The sequence below is a fragment of the Vombatus ursinus genome, unplaced genomic scaffold (assembly GCF_900497805.2).
Source record: "Vombatus ursinus unplaced genomic scaffold, bare-nosed wombat genome assembly UNPS02009770.1, whole genome shotgun sequence".
NCBI classification, from domain to species: Eukaryota; Metazoa; Chordata; class Mammalia; order Diprotodontia; family Vombatidae; genus Vombatus; species Vombatus ursinus.
In genome coordinates, this window is record NW_020949548.1 from 9805433 (window position 1) to 9827493 (window position 22061).

The 22061-nt window shown below is 37.2% G+C and overlaps 1 protein-coding gene across 3 annotated transcripts in view; it reads left to right on the forward strand.

The window, feature by feature from the left end:
• BTBD10 (BTB domain containing 10) overlaps positions 1-22061 on the forward strand; it is a 93907-nt gene that overhangs the window by 67183 nt on the left and 4663 nt on the right. For all 3 annotated transcript variants that reach the window (XM_027852672.1, XM_027852673.1, XM_027852671.1), the window contains 4 exons: positions 3366-3468; positions 11170-11290; positions 15281-15478; positions 17897-18007. In XM_027852672.1, coding sequence (XP_027708473.1) covers positions 3366-3468; positions 11170-11290; positions 15281-15478; positions 17897-18007 — 533 coding nt within the window. The remainder of the gene's footprint in view (positions 1-3365; positions 3469-11169; positions 11291-15280; positions 15479-17896; positions 18008-22061) is intronic.

Genomic DNA, 22061 nt, shown 5'->3' on the forward strand with positions numbered 1-22061 from the left:
GAGAGTGAAGACAAGACTGAAACGACTGAACAACAACAAATAACTTCACTTAACTTTTACCCATTGACTCCCTCAACCCACTCTCAAACAATGACAGAATTTTAAGAGATTATCACATGTAAGATTTATTAATTCTTTCATTTGGATGGCAGGTTTTAGGGTTTCCCCCCCCTTCTGTTTTATAATGCAACAGAAAATTCCCTAGGTTTCTCTAACACAGGGATTCTTAACCTAGGATGTGTGGATCCCTAAGGGGTTTTTGATAGAATTTAAGGACATCTGTGAACTTGGATGAGTAAAATAAAAAAAAAAAAACCACATATTTTTACTGAGTTCTAATGGAAATTTAGCATTTCCTTCAATTACTTAAAAATATTATTCTGGGAGGGGTTTCATAGTTTTTACCAGATTGCCACATGTGTCCATAACAAGAAAAAAAAGATTAAAAACTTAATGTCCAACATATGTTTTGGTATCACCACAAGCCTACTAGATAAAACCTTCCCTCTCCCCTACCCCTTTTCTCTTACTAATTTTGAAAAAGTTAACATAAAGCTTAATAGTGAGCTTTCTATATTGCAAGCATTTGATAAATGCCAAAAGAAAGAGGGCATGCTCAAATTCTGAAACATATTAACCTTTGGAAGTTACTCTGAAGTGTTGCAATACTTCCATGGCTCCATGATCTTAGAGAACCTTAGGGTTTAAGGAACTTCATAGGGGATTCCAGTTCAACTTACACCCAAACAGAAATGTCCTATATATAATGTCAGACAAGTAGTCATCCAGTGCTTACTTGAGGGCCTTTGATGAAAGGGAACCCACTTAACTTGTCTATGTGGCTACTTCCTTCCTGGTGTGCAGATGACAACCCATCCATTCTTTTAGTATCCAAAATGATTTTCATCCATGTTCTTCCACAATATCCTGTGGATCTTTCATTGAGCATGGTTATCAGTTCAGCACTGAAACTGTCTCTACCTCAGACACTTGACTTTAGCTGTGTGATACGGGGCAAGTCACTTAACATCTCTCAGTCTGTTGCCTCATCTGTAAAATAGGAGTAATAGTACCTGTTTCGAAGATTTGTGGTGGAGATCAAATGAGACAATATATTTAAAGTGCTTTGCAAAGTTTAAAGCAGTGTAATTATTATTATGGCTATTATCTATCCCTCAAAGGAAATTCCTGTGCAGGTACTTACTAATCAGCTCTGCCATGCTGAAGATTTTAGATATATAATCTGTTTCTCATGGTAGTTCCTATTCAAAAGAGGTTGCTAGGCAGGAACTGGAACGTTAAACTTAATTTTGATTGACTACTATTATATTATGCTAACCTAATTGTGAGTAAAGTATATTCAAAATTAAAACTAAGCAACCTTCAAGAAGCCTGTTGTAAAGCAAATAGCTTTGACCTCATTGGTTCCAGTATGAAAATGGAGGGGTGTGGGGGAGGTATGCAGGGGAAAGAAATGCCTGCTTGGGACACGTGTGTGAATGGATTATACTACATTTGAGAGTTTTGTTTCTTTTTGGCATTTGTTACTGTTAGATAATGAGATGAGACAAAGAGTATCCAGAGCACTCTAAAGGGCAAAAGTAATGAAATTATGTTGGTTCAGGGGGGAGTATCCATGGCAAGAATTTACTTATTTTCTTAGAAACACATGGAAAAGGGTGTTTCAAGGAAATGAGACTTATTAGTGCTATACACGCTTATCTAAACTTTAGAAAGTATAAAAAGCTGATATCTGAAATTATATTTAAAATTGTAATTCCACATTTTAATTCAGAGGTGCCTATGGGATTTGCTAAAAATTTCCAGTCTGATCTAAGTATATTAGCTTGCCCTTTTGGTCCAGTTCAAGTATTTGAGAAGAACTGTGTGACATTTAATTCCTGAAAGACAGTCTTTTTTTTTTTTTTTTAAACAAACGAAGGCATCCTTTCATTTAAGAGGACTACAGTATATCATTGTGAATGGAAATTAATATTCATGGGAACTGTAAAAGTACTTGGTTGGCTTTTGGAAAGTTTTGAATAAAAAGGCTTTGTTCTGTGTGGGTTTCACTTACAGTAAGAGCAGAAACCTTGTGAATTGGGAAGTTGTTGGATATTTGGCCATCTTTACTTTAGGACATAATTCATTTAGAATTATAACTTTTTACAATAAAGATCAAACCTTTAAATTCGGTATGAGGACTATGCATTTTAAATTTCCAGACAATTTTTTTTTTTGTAAATTAGCTTCCACAAAGCATTTGTGTATTCAGTATCTTTTTTCACACTATATGCATGCAAAGCATTTAGATATAAAGATGAACAATTTAAAAGAGTATCGTTATTGTTATTGCAATAGTGGCTGGTGTGTGTTTTGCAAAAATTTAACCTTTCCATATTTTATACTTTGTGCTTTCTTTTATAATGGAACCCAATACTAGGTTATTTGGGATATTGATTTAAGTTCCCTTCCCTTATCTTTCACCTTTTCCTAGTCCTGTTCTTTCCCTGCTTAGTCATTTGGTTTTCATTTTTATGTAAATGGCAATGATTGATGGCATGATATTCTTACATATAGTTAAAAGATTATGAAAAATAAAATTTTATCTCCTATCCATCCCCTGAACTCTGTAGCATATTATATACATTTTTTTTTTTTTGCTCTTTATTCTCTCTTTTACAATAAGGCTAGCAATTTTAAAGGAAGATTATGGAAGTGTATTTTTTTTAAGTTGGCATCTTTAGCCAACACCACTCTTTTGCCCCTCCTCTCCATTTCTACAAAGTTTAATGAATGGATTATTAACTGCCTTGTGGGAGGGAACTCCCAAATTGATGAGATCATAGCTTTAGGGTAAGAAATTTTTTTTTTAATGTGGATCCAACAGTTAGCTTGTCTGTGACAATTAGAAGGAAATTCTTGAACATATGTATTGCACAGTTTAAGATTTTTATTACTATTTTATGGATAAAGAGGCTACTGTTCTTTATTCTCTCCCATTAGGATGGAACTACAGTGAACAACTCTTAAGAGGTCTTTCACTTCTACTTTGTCAGATATATTTCTACAGAAATTTCTATAGTTACTGTGATAATTTTTTGGGGGGGAGGGGTGAGGCAGTTGGGGTTAAGTGACTTGTGTAGGGTCACACAGCTAGTAAGTGTCAAGTGTCTGGTCTGAGACCAGATTTGAACTCAGGTCCTCCTGACTCCAGGGCTGGTGCTCTATCCACTGTGCCATCTAGCTGCCCCCAATGATATTTAATATTTGCATTACACAGTAAAGAGAAATAATTTTAACTTTGAATTTTTTTATCCTACTTGGAGGAAACTTTGATTTGTCTTCATTATTTTATGTGATAGGATGTTTGGATCTGGAAGAGAACACAACTTCACACGTCCCAATGAGAAAGGAGAGTATGAAGTAGCAGAGGGAATTGGTTCTACTGTATTTCGAGCTATTTTGGTGAGTGTTAAGTATTTTCAGGTGTATGGACTAAGTTGTGGTACATAGAACTATAAATACAACTAGGTGTTGCATTCTATTTGGGTACCATTTTGATAGCATCTTAATATTTGATATCTTTTAGCAAGAAAAAGAGACATATTATAAAAAAATGCAAGGTGATCTTTTGTAGGAGAGGGTTTTGGGTAGGGAGCAAATTCTACTGCGTATCCAGTAACTTTTTGTCACCTACAGCTTCACTCAGCTAAGCATATTTAGGAGTGATATGTCCATTGCAAAATTTCCCCCAATAAATTTTTACATAAGGATGAATAGATGATCTCCTATGCTTTATGTGTTACTTATTTGAGACAAGAATATAGAAAGTTATGGAGGAATTAGAGTATTTTAGAGTTGAAACGGACTTTAGAGATCACCTTGCTCCAACTCCTTATTTTACAGATAAGGAAGCAGCAGCCTAGAGGAGTGAAATGAGGGCAGACACAAAGGAGGTGGAAGAGGCAGGACTCAGACCCAACTCCTTTGACTCTTTACATTCAGCTTTCGAAGTTGATTTGACAATATGTTTATTTTGGTCAGAAAGAATTTAATTAGTTTAGCTGATTTCCCTACTTGTAATTTCAGTTCCATAATGAAGAAGATTCAGCTTTATATACTGTTTGTACAGTTTAAAAATTTTTATTTTATTTTATAAAAATTAATATTATGTGTAGTCAAAGGCCATAGACTAAAAGCTTAGGGGGTCAATCTTTTTTCCTCCCTTTATCCTGAGGTGCATGAGGAGTGAGTAAAAGAGGAGGAGAATATTTAGGCACATAAGATTGATGAAATTATAGGATATTTCATGGAGAACATAATCCATCCTTATTTTCATCCTTGATTATTTCTATCTCACACTTAATTTAAAAAAGACCACTCATTTGAACATTTTGTATTTCATATTCTTGGACTGGGGTACAACTTAGAAAATTTTATTTGAAAATAGCCTAATTTTCTGTGAAGTTCTTTGGACTATGTACATTTGCCGCATACTTTCATTCCACTAACTTTCATTAACTCTTAGATCCTGACACTCATCAACCTGGTTTTCTTTAGTATTTGAAAAGGGAATGAAAAGGCAACAGGTTGGATTGGTTTCATATGAAAATTAGCAATATGGATTTTTTTTTTTTTTTAAAAAGTTCACATACAAAGAATCCTCGCCAGGAACCGGAAGATAATGTTTTTACTTGGAACTCTGCTATCCTTTTACATCCTCAGTTCCAAAGTTCCCAGACTTGTACCTAGTCTTTGTGCTTGAGCAGATGATTAGCCTCTTAATTCACTGAGAAGATTGAGGTCATTGAATTGGAATTCTCTTTGCCTCTTTATTTCTTAGAATCATCACTCATTTCTCTCTTTCTTTGTTTTATCAGATGAAGAGGTACCTTTTCCCCTTGGGCTAACTGCCATGTGCCCTTGACTAAATCATTTCCTTATTCTGTCATAATCTTTAATCTCTCAGCTCCTGATGACCCTTTCTGTATGTCTATAAATATATTTGGAGTTCTCCAGTCCAAAAACCCCCCCCAAACATTCCCTTGACTGTTCTACCCTGGTCACTTATTATCTCACTTTTATCCTCTCCTTCACGTATTCATTAATTGGAAAAAAGTTGTCTATGCCACATACCTTTACATCTTTGCCACTGTATGCACTTCGCAACCTCTTGTGATTGGATTCCTTCTCCACCACTCTATTAAAACTACCGCCTTAAAGGTTACCAGTGATCTCCTAAATACTAAATTAATGGTCTTTTTATTCCTCAGTCCTCATTGCCCATAACCTCTCTATAGTATTTTACCTTTTTTTTCTTTTAGTGAGGCAGCTGGGGTTAAGTGACTTGCCCAGAGTCACACAGCTAGGAAATACTATGTGTCTGAGGCTGGATTTGAACTCAGGTCCTCCTGACTCCAGGGCCAATGCTCTATCCACTGTGCCACCTAGCTGCCCCAGCATTTTACATTTTTGACTATCCCATTCTTCTGGGTACTTTTCCTTGACTTCTGTGACAATATACTCTGCTTATTTTTCCCACCTCTGTTTCTTTTGTATCTACTTAATGGGCTTTTTGTCTTAATCAGGACCATTTAAATAGGTGATCCTCTTTTCTCCCATGTTTGAAACCTTGACTTTTTCTTTGATCCTGTCTTCTCCTTCATCTCTCTTATCCAGTGATTTTCTTGGTCTTTTTTTTTTCTCTCACCTCAACATCGCTCAAGGTTTTCCTCTCCTCTCTCTCCCTGTTATCTCCATCCTAGTATAGACCCTCATGACCACTTGCTTGGATTTTTGCAGCAGTTTCCTAACAGACCTTTTCACATATACTCTCATGCCTCTTTAATCTTATACCTCTATCAAAATAATCTTCCTCAGGCATAGATCCAACTGTGTTCCTCTTCTGCTCAAAATCCTTTGTAATAGCATTCAAGGCCTTCCACAACCTGGTGCAAGCCTACTTTTTTTAAACTTGAGTTTTCTAAAAATAAATTTTTATATTTTTTGTTTTCACATCACCAGAATTTCTTCTAGTATCCTTCCCCACTTTCTTCCTACCCTTTCCTTCTTCCCTCTCCCAGAGAGCTATTCCATATAACAAATGACATTTTTTTTTTGAAAGAAAAAGAGGAGGAAGACAAAAGTCAACAAAACCAATCAATATATTGAGAAAGTGGCACAGCAGATAGAGCGCTGGGTCTGAAGTCAAAAAGACTCGTCTTCCTGAGTTCAAATCTGGCCTCAGACACTTACTAGCTGTGTGACCCTGGGCTCATCACTTAACCTTATTTGCCTCAGTTCTTTCATCTGTAAAATGAGCTGGAGAAGGAAATGGCAAATTCTCTGCCAAGAAAATCCCAAACAGGGTCACAGAGAGTCAGACAGGACTGAACAACAACAATAAAAACATAAATGTATATGCACTGTTCCATGTCCACGGACCCACCTCTGTAAAGAAGTGGATTGGGAGTGTCTTTTCTTAGATCTTTTTTGGGGTCATGCTTGTTCTTTGTGATTTTGCAGCATTCTCTTTTTATTGTTTGTAGTTGTTCTTTCCATTTATGTTGTTGTAGGTTTTATGTATGTGTTCTTATCTCTACTTATTTCACTTTATATTAGCTCACATAAGTCTGTATGTCTCTGTTAATCATATTCATCATTTCTTAAAACACAATAATACTCACTTCATTCATGTTCCTACAATTTGTTTAGCCATTCCCCAATAGATGAACATCTACTTTGTTTCCAATTCGCCAGACTTATATGTTATTTTCCCACCTCTTTCCCTGGTGTCTTTGTTTCCTGTACTTTAAATACCTCCACTTTCCCTCCATCCCACTCCCATTCTCTGTCTGCTACTGAATTCCTACTCATCATTTAGAGCACAACTCAAATTCCGTCTCTTTTATGAAGTATCTTGCCTGATCCTCCCTCTGCTGGACCTCACTTAGCACTTTTTTAAAATTAAATTTTATTTTTTCTTCCTCTGCTCCTTCCCCAAACACACACACACACCCCCCAAACCTTGCAACAATTAGTCAAGCAAACAAATTCCCATATTGGCTATGTCCAGAAATATGTGACTCGTTCTGCATATTAATCTGGCATCTCTCTGTCAGGAGGTAGTGTTTTTCATCATTGATCCTTTGGAACCATGATTGCTCATTTCATTGATCAGAGTTCTTGTCTGTGGAAATTTATTTTATTTTATTTTATTTATTTGTTTTTAGCTTTATTTATTTATTTAGTTGTTTTTAGCTTTCAGCATTCACTTCTGTAAGATTTTGAATTCTAAATTTTCTACCCTTTCCTCTGTTCCCCCTTCTGGAAATTTGTTTTTACAGTGTTGATGTTATAGTATAAATTGTTTTCCTGGTTCTGCTTATTTCTCTCAGCATCAGTTCTTCATACAGATCTTCCCAGATTTCTCCAAAACCATCTCTTTTCTTACTGCATAATAGTGTTTCATTAAATTCACATGCTGTAATTTGTTCAACCATTCTGTGATTGATAGGCACCCCTTACTTTCCAGGTCTTTGCTACTATAAAATGAGTTGTTATAAATAGTTTTTGTATATCAGGGAAGATTTTTAACTTTCTCTTGGATCTCATTGGGGTGTATATAATCATGGTAAAACTGGATCAAAGAGTATGATCAGTTCAGTAACTCATGGGGTAGAGGTCCTAATTGCTTTCCAGAATGGCTTTACCAATTCAGAACTTTACCAACAGTACACTAATGTTCCGTTTTTTCCCCATAGCCTCTTCGATATTTGTCATTTTTTTTTTTTGATCAGCTTTGCCAATTTGCTGGGTGTGACATGGATGTCAGGTTTAATTTTTTTCTCTAATTATTAATAAATTGGAGCATTTTTTAAATGCTGGGAAAATCTATAATCTGTGGCTATGGATAGCTTGAATTTCTTCCCTTAAGATGTACCTATTCAGATTTATTGACCATTTATGAATTGAGGAATGGATCTTATTTTTATTCATTCGAATCAGTTCCTTGGATATCTTGGAAATGAGAACTTTATCAGAGAAACTTGCTGCAGAGATTTTTTTATTGAACCTTTTGTTTTTCCTAATGTGAATTGTTTTCCTTCTATATTAGTTGCCTTAGATTTGTTTGAACAAAACCTTTAATTTTGTGATTTCAAAATTGCCAATTTTATCTTTTCTGATCCTCTCAGTTCCTTGTTTGGTCGTGAACTCTTCCCTTCTTAGAGATCTAAAAGGTAGTTTTTTTTTTCTTGTTCTAATTTTTTATGGTTTAACTTTCTGTGTCTAGGTCATATATCCTTTTGGAGCTTATCTTGCTTGGGGTGAAGGTCCAAATTGCTTTCTAGAATGGCTTTACCAATTCAGAGCTTTACCAACAGTGCATTAATGTTCCTTTGGTCCAAAGGACCAAAACTGATTTCTTCCAGATTATTGGACCAGTTTTGCCAGCATTTGAGTCCTTCTTCCTGTAACTGGGGTCTTTGGATTTGCTGAACAATAGGCTGCATTTGCTTCATTATGTTTTATACCTAATCTGTTTTACTAGTTCACATCTCTATTTTTTAACTAGTATCAAATTGTTTTGATGATTGCCGATTTATAATACAGTTTGAGATCTGGTACTGCCAGGATCCTTTCTACCCAATTTTTTTTTCATTATTTCCCCTGAGGTTCTTGACTCTTTTGTTCCTCCAGATGTGTTTTTTTTTTTTTTGTAATTCTACAAAATAATCCTCTGGTAGTTTGGGATAGCACTGAATTATAATACCACCTTAATTAATTTGGATGGTATTGTTGTTTGTAATACATTGTCTCTTCTAGGCCTACCCATGAGCAATTCATATTTCTCACATAGCATTATGCTGATGCCTCTGTCATTCCCATTTTGTTTTATATTCTAATCATAAATTTGTGTATCATTTTCATACTGAATTTCTTGCTCCAGGAAGGCTAGTACAATGTGAACTCTTAATTCCAAATCTCTTAATCTCTTCTTGGTTTTCATCATCCTTTCCATATTATTTGGACCTGGAGAGAATGGTTCAGACAAAGTTAGAATCATTGTGAAATGAAAAATACTTTTTTAGCAGTCTCACAAACCACTTCACGTTTTTAATGTTTATTTCAACCTTCCAGAAGAGCATAATAGTAGTTATGGTGTTACTGCTTCTTAAAGACTTTTGTCAAGGCATGCTTATGAGTCTCTTAGTTAAGTGTTTCTTTTGAATAGAGGAAATAAATAACTGTCCTGTACCTGATCTGCATTGTATATTGATTGAGTACCTTATTTTTCCCTCCAGTTTGGGGGAGACTCTAGACATAAGCCAAAACCTAAGCTTTAAGCAATTTTCATGGGTGCTCCAGGGTAAGCAGAACCAAAGGTGAGAAAAAGAACCCGATTCCTTTATGAGACAGGCTCCCCAAAACAACCCAGTCCACCTTCGTGGGTCTGAAGCTGAGAATTACTCTCTTAATGAAGAGGGAGAGGAGGGGGAAAGAATTCCTACAAGGTGGAGTTAAAGAGATAATGCATTCAGGGTGTGTGGGATTAGGGGACTGGAGGGGAGTTGACTAATGTAAAGGCATAAAAGATCAACAAGCCTTTATTGAGTACCTACTATGTGAAAGCAATTGGAATAAAAAGAAAAGGAAAAACAGCCCCTTGAAGATCTCACATTCTAATGGGAGACACTACATGCAAAGAGCTATGTAAGTACATGATGTAATGCAGGGTAAATGGGAGGTGATCTCAGAAGGCACCAGCAGCAGAGGAGACCAGGAAAGGCTTCTTGCAGAAAGTAGGATTTAAGAACCATCTCAGCAGATTAAAGCAGGTCAAGGGTAACCAATAGGCCTCAAACCTGTAGGTGAGTTAGGGGGTATCTACCCCAAACATGTGAAGACTTCCCCTGGTGGAATGGGCACCTGAGAACAATTTATTCTAATGTCCATGAAGGTGGCTGAAACAGGTGCTGTGGAGTGCTTAGAGCTTGGACAGATAATGCCACTGCATCCCAGTCCATCACCAGTCATCCTGACTTTTGTCTTGCCACTGGACTTCATGACTGTGGAAATACAACTCTGCTTCATATAAATCCAGTTCACAAGTTAGTCAAGACATTACAATGTGATGCAAACGACAAGAAGGAAATACTTGACCACTGTTTTCCTTCTGTATAAGTACTTCTAATTTGGATTCTCTGACAGAGTCATTCCTGATTCTCCTGTGTGTATGACTACTCTTACCTGCCTCCTTAGTGCTGGTTAACAGAAGGGGCTCTGTCCACATCCTGTTCCTTTTTAGCTCTGCTCTTTCCTTTGGTGAGCTCTAATACAACCATGTCTTCACTAATCTTTATCTATGCAAATAACTCCTAAGCCTTTATTGCTGATAATTACTACGTTAATAAGCTCCAGTCTCACATTTTCTTGTCTTACTAGACATAGCTATCTGAATCTCCCATTAGTACCACACCCTTAATATTTCCAGAATTGACTCATTGTCCTTTCTTCTTTACTTACCCTTCCTTCCCATTTCCTTATTTCTGTTAATAGCACTATCTTCTTTTCAGTCACCCAAGTCGTCTTTGACTTCTCTTTCTTTATTTGGTTATCCCAAATCCTGATTGTTCTATAATAGTTCTTACATATGTTTCCTCCTTTTTGTTAGAACTGTCACCATTCTAATTGAGGTCCTCATTTTTTCAGTGCACGAATGATTTAAGCATTTACTGTGATCCTTGGTTGAGGTATTAGGCAAAAGACAAATTGATCTCTTCTTCCTCAAGTTTTCTGAAAGCATATAGTCTTGATCTCAATGTTTTGTAATAAGTATTTGTATACATGGCATATCTATCCTATTGGATTATAAATTCCTTGAGGCCAGGGACTATTGTTTTTGTATCAGAACTTATAGTACTTTCCATTTAATAGGCACTTAATAAATGCTTAACTCTAATCTTTTGTGTTGTACAGGGATCTGAGCATAATACTGGGTATTTAATGAACATTTGTTGAATTGAATGTTTTTGTGATGAAGGATATGTGATGAAGTGGTATGCCCTTTTCTCTTTCTCCTTTTACTTCTAGTAATGCCAGTACTAATTGAGGGCTGCTGTTTTAGGCTACTAGATATTTTGATAATTCTTTTTTTTTTTTCAGGATTACTACAAGACAGGAATAATCCGTTGTCCTGATGGCATATCTATTCCTGAGTTAAGAGAAGCGTGTGACTATCTTTGTATTGCTTTTGAATATAGTACTATAAAATGTAGAGATCTCAGTAAGTACAATATCTATGGAAAAATGTGTATAGACAGTGTGATGATTGTTTTTAAGGGGAGCTGTAATACATTTGAAGGAAAATCATTACTTAACTCAGCAAAATATTTAAAGATCCCCATCCTTATATACCCTAAGGTCTTCAGGGTCTTTGTGCAATTTTTGAACTTTGAACTTTTAAGATGTGATATTCTTAATTGTAGGCTATGATACTCACAACCTTCTGGTGATTTTTAAAAGGCCAGTGTTGATAAACCCAATCATTGCTACTATCTGCCATGTGACAGAGCTGCTTGAAAACCAATAGCATATGTATGTCTGACCCTAAGTTCCACCAAAATTTTTCTTTCGCATTTCAAGAATCTGTAATTTTGTTGCTGTATGTGCATATTTTGTCAGTATAAATTATAGGGCAGTGACTGACTGAACCTGTGATTTCATTGGTATGATAGACTTCCAGACAAGGAAATTCCCTCTACCACTGCAAGACAGCCACTTGTCTGCAGCTTGTAGTTATTGAGAGAGGAGCTTAGAGCCCTGAGGAAGGGAAAGAAAAGAAGGATCACACAGTCAGCAGGTGTCACAAATGGGACTGAAACCCAGGTCTTCTTGGCTTTGAAACTAGCTCTCTGTCCACTGTGCTGCATTCTCTCTTGTCCAGGTGGGATCTCACCACAGTTTAGTTTTTCAAAATTGCTGGGGCTGAAAATTTCATCACCCTTCATCCAACCAAATGAACTGGGTGTATAATTTTAGGATTCAAGATAATCTGTACTAATTATTTAAGTAACACTTTGCAGTTATATCTCACAATGCATTGTTTGATTTTAGGGTATAGTAAGTATAATCATAATTATTCATAAGACCTTAGCTTTAGAAACAGTAGTTACCACTTTTTTTTTTACACAGATGAGGAAAGTGAAACCAAGAGATAGAATTTTTTGTTGAAAACAGTGAAGGCTACTGTTAGTTTTGCAACCAGCTGTGATTAAAAAAATAAGCAAAATCAGTATTAATCAACATTAACTTGACAAAAGTACATAACTGAAAGCCTCGTATATTAATCAATTTTGAAAAGATCCATAAATGTATTGATATTTAATAGACAGCTCATTGAAGGTATATGTCAGTTCTGACTCAAATCTTCATCACTGATAGTGGTTCTCAGCTTTGGTTTCAGTGGTTTCATAAAAGAGAATGTACTTTGAAAGAATCTAGTGAACCCAAACCTTTTCCAGAGTTGGTCTTGCATAGTCAGAATTTATAGGTGGCTGGACCCTGGTAGCCTACTAGCTCATGTCTGTTAGGTTAAATTAAGTAAAGAAAAAAAAAGTTTTTGTTTTTGTTTTTTATTTTCTGGGGGGAAAAAATACCTAAACTCTGGTTGGCTATGCCCTAGGCTTGTTAAATAGGCTTCACTGGTCTGTAGGTCAGACTGGATGTCTGAATAGAAAGGAATGCCTAAATACAAAAGAATTGGCTCTGTGTGTGGATGTGTGGGTGTGTTTGTCTACAGTGCCCATCAAAAATTAACATTATTTTAAAATATTGCATCTACAAAGAGTTAACTGACTTGCTGATAGCCAAATGCTGCCTTTGGAGAAGTGGTGTAGTTTTTAAACTTTGTAAGTATTCAGCAAAATGTAGTTTCATTTTAAAATTTGATGAGTATATTTATAGCAGAAGGAACACTGAACTGTATGTAGTGTCTAGAGAATTTGAGTTCTGTTCCAGAGTCTGTCACTGACTAGCATGATGGTCTTGGACAAGACACTTGATGTTTGGGAGCTTATTTCCTCATCCTGACATTAAGTACCTCCTGTGTGCTAGGCACTGTGCTAAATGCTGGAGATACAAAAAGAAGTAAAAGATAGTCCTCACCTTCAAGGAGCTCACAGTCTAAAGTGGGAGACAGCATGCAAACAAATATATACAAACATCCTCTCTACAAGATAAAAAGGAAATAATTAAGAGAGGGAAGGCTGTAGAATTAAGAGGGGTTGGGAAAGGCTTCCTATGGAAGATGGGATTTTAGTTGGGACTTCAAGGAAGCCTGAGAGGTCAGTAGGCAGATTTGAGGCATGGAGGACAGCCAGAGAAAATGCTTCGGGCTCAGAGATAGGGGAGTGAAACAGCCATGAGGCCAGTGTCATTGAACTGAAGAGTATGTGATGGGAGTAAAGTGTAGCGAGGGGCTTTTGAATGCCAAGCAGAAGATTTTGTTAATTGATGGAGTAGATAGGGAACAACTAGAGGGGTATATGTGTCAGGGGAGGGAGTGACATAGAGTGATTGGTGATTCCTGTGAAAATTTCTCAAAATGTCAGGCTGGTGTTGTAGAAGATAGGCAGTTATCGGACATTCATTTCCATTATCCTCTGCCCTTTCCTATTTAGACAGAATGCTTTGGATTTGTCAGCAAAGATTTTCCTTTTCCAGAAATCTCATTGTTGGGAACTGTTGTAAAATAAGGAAGTGTAAAAAGGGCAATATTTAGAAGGCAGGTAGTGAAAGGGAGAGCTAATGAAAGTCTTTCTCCAGGGCCTTTTGGTCCTTGATCTTTCATCTTTTACACTTAGATTTCCTCCATGACAGTAAAGAAAGCTCTCAGCTGAATTGTACCTTTCCTTTCCTCCATGTAATGTGATGTAATTCTCCTCATCCTGTGTCTTATTTCAACCCTGTTTACTAGGAGGGAGAGCTCCAGAAAGATGCTCCCAATCTGCCTAGGCCTTTGGGTGGGAGACTCAGGTCAGAGCATCTCCAGGCCTCCTTTTATTTCATTTTCTTGGAACACAGAGTGTCTGAGCCCTGACTTTTATAATATTTTCTGATTTTCTAGTAAAAACTCCATTCTTTACTAGTAATTACAGTATGTTATGACTGAACTCATGGGGTAGAGTTGTATGTCATCCCTGTTGCTATAGAGCAGAGAGTACCGTTTATGTCCCTAAGTTTATTTTGTCTATAACAAGCTTACTGTTCTCACTCTAGAACTTGGCAACATATTCTCTTGTTTTGTTTGGTCTTTTACTTTGTTATTCCCAAACCTCCCCACTTCTTCCACTGTGTTCTTGATGCTTTTTCTGGGTGTTTTCCAAAGAAAGTGGAAAAGGAGTAATGGTGATGATAAAATTTGAGGTTTGTAACACCTCCTAGTGTGAGTAATTTGAGTTAATGTACATATTGAGAAATGTTTGTTTTTGCATAAAAACTTCTTTTCCTAGTCAATTTTTGTCAGGTAATACCTCCACAAAAAAGTCAATATTTGGCTAATAGATGTCAAGAAGATAAGCATTGAACATGTGATTTCATAGATATATAGAACTTCTGGAGTAGAAGCTCTCTCAACCAATGCAGTTTGACACCTCTGCAACTTGGAGTATTTAAGTCATACAGCCAGTTTGTATCAAAGGCTAGGTTTCCGTTCCTCCAGTCTACCTCAATAATAATGTCATGGATAAACTTGATCAGAACCGGAGTCATTTATTCAGCAGTCATTTATTAGGCACAGAATATTCTACTAGATATTTGGTATGATAAAGTGGTTAGATAAAAACTGCCTTCTGCCTCATTGAGCACGTAGTCTAAGGCTGGAAGAAGGGGGAGGTTTGGGAAAGACAAAATAAGAGACCAAACAAAGCAAGAGAATATGTTACCAACTTCTAGAGTAAGAACAGTAAGCTTGTTACAGACAAAATGAACTTAGGGAGCTGAACAGTACTTTCTGCTCTACAGCAAAGTGGATGATCTACGACTCTGTTTCATGTGGGTAGGGGACACAGTCACATGCGGTCATCAAAGATAATAAACAAAATGCTAGTCAAGGGTCAAAGATTTACTTTATTCAAGGAGAGTCTAAATCACAGAGGAATGGGAAGGCCTGTTGTAGGGGGCTTTTCAAAGATGGATAGAAGTCTTTTTATACTTTCTGCTGATATTCATCATGAGTCATCCAAAAATCATGATATTTTTACGGGTTTGATTTCAGGTGCCCTAATGCATGAATTATCAAATGATGGTGCTCGTAGACAATTTGAGTTTTATTTAGAGGAAATGATCCTCCCTCTGATGGTGGCCAGTGCCCAGAGTGGTGAAAGAGAGTGTCATATAGTGGTACTCACAGATGATGATGTGGTTGATTGGGATGAAGAGTACCCACCACAGATGGGCGAAGAATATTCACAGAGTAAGTATTGGAAGGTGTCTTTTGTCTGCTGGACCAGGGTTGCTGGCTTATCACCTTATCTTTAGCTTATTTGTTTTAATTTCAGTTTAATAAAAGAATTTATTTTTATTTTAGAGTTTTACTACATATAACAAATGTCTTTTCTTTATTAATGAGTAACTCTTAGAAACAGCTTATAAAGGTAGGAATGGTTTGTTAGAATGCTTTTTGGTCACTGTAGATTATAGTGGCTTTTTACCCAAAAGCGTAAATGAACTGGCCTGTGGAAGTGAGTTTTGGTCTGAAAGAGCTTCATTTTATTTGATAACCTGTCCATTTATAGATGGTATTGTGACTTGCAGATACCTTTAGAAGACCATAGTATTTTTGCTTGTTTGCTCTTTCTGCCCCCTAAGGCGATATCTGCATTTTTTTTTAAGCACTAATCATTTAGCTTCTCTCTTTCTAATTGCATTTTTATTCCCTTTTTTCCCCCCTGCCAGAGCTTTTGATATTTTTGGTAAATCATACATGAGGCATGTATTAATTCTCTTTGGCGAATTTCCTAGGAATGATTGAGATTTCCTGTCAGATCAGAGGAAAATAGAGTAGAATTCCATTGAAGTTTTGATTTTTTTTTTTATAAACAATGTTTTATAAACATCTTCATTTAGTTTTTTTAGAAGAGCCTGTCAGTCACTCAGATTGCCAACTTTGTAAAGTCCAAGGTTTTCCAGGGCCGGGATAAAGAACTTGAGCTGGAGGAAGTACAAAGATACAGAGACTCTTGGGGCTTGTTGTGGTGGTGGTGGTGGTTTGTTCTTCCTGTTTGAGTTCATTATGATATCATCTAATGGGGAAAATATTTTAGGATTCTTAAAAGTACTTTCTTTGTTTAAAAATTATTTTCTTGGTTTGAGCTGTAAATTACCCATGTTGTGCTCAGGTGAGTGCTGTGTTCTTTCTTGTGAACAGCAGTAGTAGTGGATAACTGACATTACCGTACATACCCTTGATCCTGGGTCTCAGCTAATTTGGTTTTTATGATGTCTTACTGCATAAGTCAGACAAAATACAGGAAAAATTAATGATTTATCAAAAAGACTAAAGAGATACAAAAAGATTTTTTTAGAAACCTATCATGTTCGTAAAATGTATTTCTTAAAACTTTGGGATTTGTTTTTCAAAACCAAAACTTTCACCTGCAGAGGATGGAAAAAAGTTTGAAATTACTTTATTTTGATCATTATGAAGCACAGTTTTGTTTTTGTTTTTTCATTTTTACTTCTTTCAAAGTAGATTTTTGAAACTTATCTTAAACTTTGAAGCTTGAAGACTGAAAACATTTTTTCCTTAGTTCAACTAAGTATTTTCAATTCCTGTTTTGCTCTGAGACAGAAGATATTTTAACCAAAGAGGATTTATTTGTAGGAGATGAAGATAGTTGTGTCAGCCCTTTTCTTCTAATTAGGAAGTATTATAAAATAATGATGGTTGTGATGTCATCCATTCTGTGAAGCTATGACAAATCTTCTCAAATTTTCAGCATTTTTAAGGACATAGAAATAGATACAAACTTATTCCAGAGAAAGCAAGTATTTATTTTCCTTTTAATTGGATCTTATAAACCAGCGTGTTTGGTTTGTGAGCGTGTCTTTCTTTTTTTGCAAAAACCTTTGCAGTTCACCTTTTAAGGGAGATAACTCCACCTGAAAGAGAGAAGGCGAGGAGGGCCCATCTGTCTAACTCCCTGAAGTCCCCAGCACATTTGGAAGACTCATCATGTTGTCAGTGGAGTGTCTGTCCTTTGCAAAGCCTGTTTGACCTAAACAGACTAACCTGGGCAGAACTTGCTCGAATCTGCCTTTTAACCTCAGTAGTGAGTGGGGTGGCCACCTAAGTAAAGAATAGTTTGGGGGGGGGGGGGTCTGTACACTTCTTTGGAATTATAATAGTAGCTCAATCCATGAAATTCGGAAAGTGTCTTGTCTCTGTACCCTCGGGGGATGATAATCATCTAAATGGTTTGTAACTTCCTTCACTCCTTCATTCTGCCTGTTTGACAGGGTTTTAGTTTGTGACTATGGGCCATTGTCTTTAAAGAAACACACACTCTTTTTGTCAGGTGTCTAAAAATGGTTTTTTAGAATTGTCATTTTTCTGATGGATTGGGTTTCAATATTAAGCTGTAGTAACCTGATGGATTATCAGAGCTTCTCTTGTTTCAACCCTGTTAGAGATTTGCTTGTATATTAACTCTACTGAACTTATTGTTCTGTCATGTTGGCTAGTCATCCTTTGGCATCACTGCATCCATTGTGGGGTTTTAGGGTGATCAGGCCCTGCTGATTGTGGAGCAAGATGAATTTAAGGTAAAAAAAACTTCAGTAGATTTATTTCTGATACTAACTTCTAAAATCTGTTGCTTTTTGTTCCCAGTTATTTATAGCACAAAGTTGTACAGATTTTTCAAATACATTGAAAATAGAGATGTGGCCAAATCTGTTTTGAAGGAACGAGGTCTTAAGAAAATTCGATTGGGTATAGAAGGTAAGACATGTTAGTTTTTCCTCAGTGAGTCTTCTCTTCCTAATGCTGCTGCTGCTGCTGCTGCTTCTTTTTTTTTTTTTTTTTTGTTAGGGGTAGGGGAGTAGTATTTATGCATCTTTTTTTTTCCCTTGAAAAAAGCAGAAGCCTTTGAGATTATGGGTGAAAGCTTAACAAAGAAGTCTGATAAGTGACTGTTATTAGAACTGTTTTCTAAATAACAAATAGCCAACAACCGTATGCATTGTTGTTTAGTTGTTTCAGTTGTGTCAACTCTTTGTGACCCCATTTGGGGTTTTCTTGGTAAAGATACTGGAGTAGTTAGCCATTTCTTTCTCCAGCTCATTTTACAGATGAGGAAACTGAGGCAAACAGGGTTAAGTGACTTGCCCAGGGTCACATAGCTATTAAGTGCCTGAAGTTGGATTTGAACTCTGAAAGCTGCGTCTTCCTGATTCCAAGCTCAGTGCTCTATCAACTGCGCTACCTAATGTCTAATTGAATAGAGTTTATAGTTTTAAAAAAAAAACCACATTCCTCCTAAAAAACCTTTAAGGTAGTACAAGCATTAATCTTATTTTTTATAGTTGGTAAAACTGTGAGATTCAGAGAACCTGTAGTCATATAGCAAGGAAGTATTGGAGCCATGATTTAAAGACAGAGCTTCTGACTTCAAATCCAATGCTCTTTTAGATAGTACCACTGATGAAAGGCTAATCATCTTAATGTGATAGAAATTCTAGCTGTACCACTCTTTGTTATCATAAATATATTTATATATAACATATAAATATCATAATATACAAATATTGTATTTGTATATAAATATATAACATTATAAATATTTTATATGTTAAAAATATAAATACCATCCCTCTCATTATACAGAGTAGGGAAGGTGAAAGCATTGAAGTGACAGCAGAATTGGGAGGAGTTTTATTAATGTAACATAATTCAGTTCCTAAACTGTTCCTTTTGAGCATCTTCTTTGTAGATGGCAGTGTGGGAGACAGTGACAAAAATGAAACCGCCCATGTTCTCCTGGAGCATACAGTCTGCTGGGGGAAACAACATCTATATGGACAAGTAAATAGAATGCATCTATGATAGGGATTGATTTATGTGCTTACATAAATATAGGGAACTCCTTCCGCCAATGCTGCTTAGCACCTAGAGCACTGAGAGGGAAAGCGATCTGTCCAGGGGATGACCAGCATGTGTCAGAGATGGGACTTGAGCCGGTGGGTCCCTGGCCTCCAGGCTAGCTTTCTGCCCACTGCCATTTTGATGGGAAAGAGCACTGACAACTGGAAGAGTGAATTTGGAAGGGTTTGTGTAGGCGGTGGTACTGAGATTGTGCTGTAAAGGAAACAAGGGATTTTTCATGGTACAGAGGAGAAGGTAGGGAATTCCATACCTGGGGAAGGAGAGAGGGCTCCCCCAAGTACAGCTGTGCTTGGAGAGTAGCTGGCAGGTCAGCTTGATTGGAATTGATCCTGTGAAGAGACTGAAAAGGGAAGTGAAGATATGTTGTGGAGAGCTTTGAAGATAACTGTCCTTCGTACTAGAGGCAAGAGAGAGCCATTGGAAAATGGCAGAATTACGGCCTAGGGCAATATCATTTTGGTAGCTTTGTGGAGGAGAGACTGGAAAAGGGAGAGACTAGAAGGGGCAGCAAGTGGTGCAGTGGATAGAGCTCTGGAGTCAGAAAGCCTGAGTTCAGATCTGGCCTCAGACACCTACTAAAGTGGATGAGCCTGGGCAGGTCTTTTTGCTTCTCTTTACCTCTCTTTCCTCTTCTGTGAAAGGAAGATCGTAATAGCACAGTTCTCCTAAGGTTGTTGTCAGGATCAAATGAGATAATTATAAAATGCTTAATTAGCACAGTGCCTGGGACATGGTAGGCACTATATAAATGTTAGCAGTCATAATTGTTATTACTATGACTATTACCAGATAAGCAGGGAGACAAATTAACCTGGTAATAATCCATGGTGAGGCCCTAAAGTGGGGTAGAGACCACATGAGTGTAGAGAAGGGTCTGGGTATGAAAGAAGAATCAACAAGGCCTGATAATTGGTAGACTGTTAGGGAGTGGGTGAGTCAGTTTACTTCATGTGTGTGAACTCTTTGGTTACTATTACTGGAACAGTAATCTCCGGGGAAAAAGGCAAGTTTTGAAGAGGGATGGATTTCAAGGGAAATATGTTTTGTTTTGAACATGTTCTGTGATATCCAGCAGATAGCTGGTAATGTGGGATTAGAATTCAAGACAGAGATTGGAACTGGGCTGGATATATAGATTTGGGAGTTATCTGTATAGAGATTAGCTGAAGCTATGGGAACTAATGAGGTCATAAAGGAAGAAAGTGTGGAGAGAGAAGAGAAGAGGCCCACAACTAACTGAGCCCTGGGATATGCCCATGCCAAAGGGGTGGAAGAAGAACAAGACCCAAGAAAAAGCCATTGATTTAGTATTTTAAAAGATCATTTGTGGGGCAGCTAGGTGGTGCAGTGCATAGAGCACCAGCCCTGAAGTCAGGAGGACCTGAGTTCAAATCCGGCCTCAGACACATAACACTCACTACTTGTGTGACCCTGGGCAAGTCACTTAACCCCATTGCCTTGCCAAAAAAAAAAAAAAAAAAAGATCATTTGTTACCTTAGAAATAACAATTTCAGGGCAGCGAGGTGGTGCAGTGGATAGAGCACCCGCCCTGGAGTCAGGAGGACCTGAGTTTAAGTCTGGCCTCAGACGCTTGACACTAGCTGTGTGACCCTGGGCAAGTCACTTAACCCTGATTGCCTCACAAAAACAAAAAACAACAACAAAAAAAGAAATAACAATTTCAATCAGTTGGTGGTGTTGGAAGCCAAATTGCAAGGCATTGAGAAGAGAGTTGTGGGTGAAGAAATGAAGGTAACAAGCATTGACAAATATCTTTTCTAGTAGTTAGACTTTCAAAGAGCTAAGAAATCTAGGATGATGATAAGAGGGATGGTAGACTCAAGGGAAGGATTTTTCTAAAGGGTGAGAGAAATCTGGATATATTTGTAGGTAACAGAAAAGGAGGCAGTGGATAAGGAGAGACCGAAGATCACCAAGGGGAATGATCAACAGAACAAGATTCTGGAGGATAGGAGGGGATGAAATAAAGAGCACCAGTAGAGTAATTGGCTTTCACAAGGAGAAGGCACTATCCATTAGAGACTGGAACAGAGGAGAAAGGGGCATAGAGAGTTTTTGAGGTGTATAGTTGGAGCTCACAGTAAATGCCCTCCATTTTTCCTTAATGAAGTAGGAGGTGAGGCGATCTCCTGCTGCGAAGGAAAGAGATATGAAGGTGGTATAGGAAATTTAAGGATAGAGAATATTTGGAATAGCCACTAGGATGACTGATTAGGGAAGAGTCTTAAGTTTTCATGCAGCATAGTGGCAAAGTTGAAATTATAAAATGTAAATTTTTAGGGACTCCTGTTGTCACAGGTTAGTGACTTCAACATTCAGCAGCAAGGACTTGAGACTGAGGAAGATGGTTAGTGGGAATAACCCAGGCTGGGTGGGGTTTGTCAAAGTATGGAAACTCAGCAGCGTGATAGGAGAAGGGGGCGAGGGATTCTTAAAGGTAGTTGATATTTTAAAGTCAAGTTGATTAAATAAATATAGGCTCAATTGTGAAGGAAAAGAAAAGGTGATCTCAGAGCAGGGCTGACGGACTGGGCAACAAGAAGTGATGGAAGGACAAAAAATAAGTTTAGGAGAAATGAGGTAAAGAGCTCTTGGAAGATGGAGGTGGGGATCCACTTCTCAAAGTCATCATATGATAATCTGTGTTTTGTGGCTGAGGTGATGTGAAGTTGGAGCATTTAGCAGGCTGATGAACACACAGGTTAGCACATTCCATGGTCCATCATCATGGATGTTGCAGTCTCCAAGTGTGAAGGCAGTGGTTTTGGTGGAGAAGAAGCCATGAGCTGTTCCAGGCATTAACCTTGAGAAAGGAAGGGGAATGGTCTGGAGGTCAGTAGAATACTAAGACAAAGATTTGGACTCTGT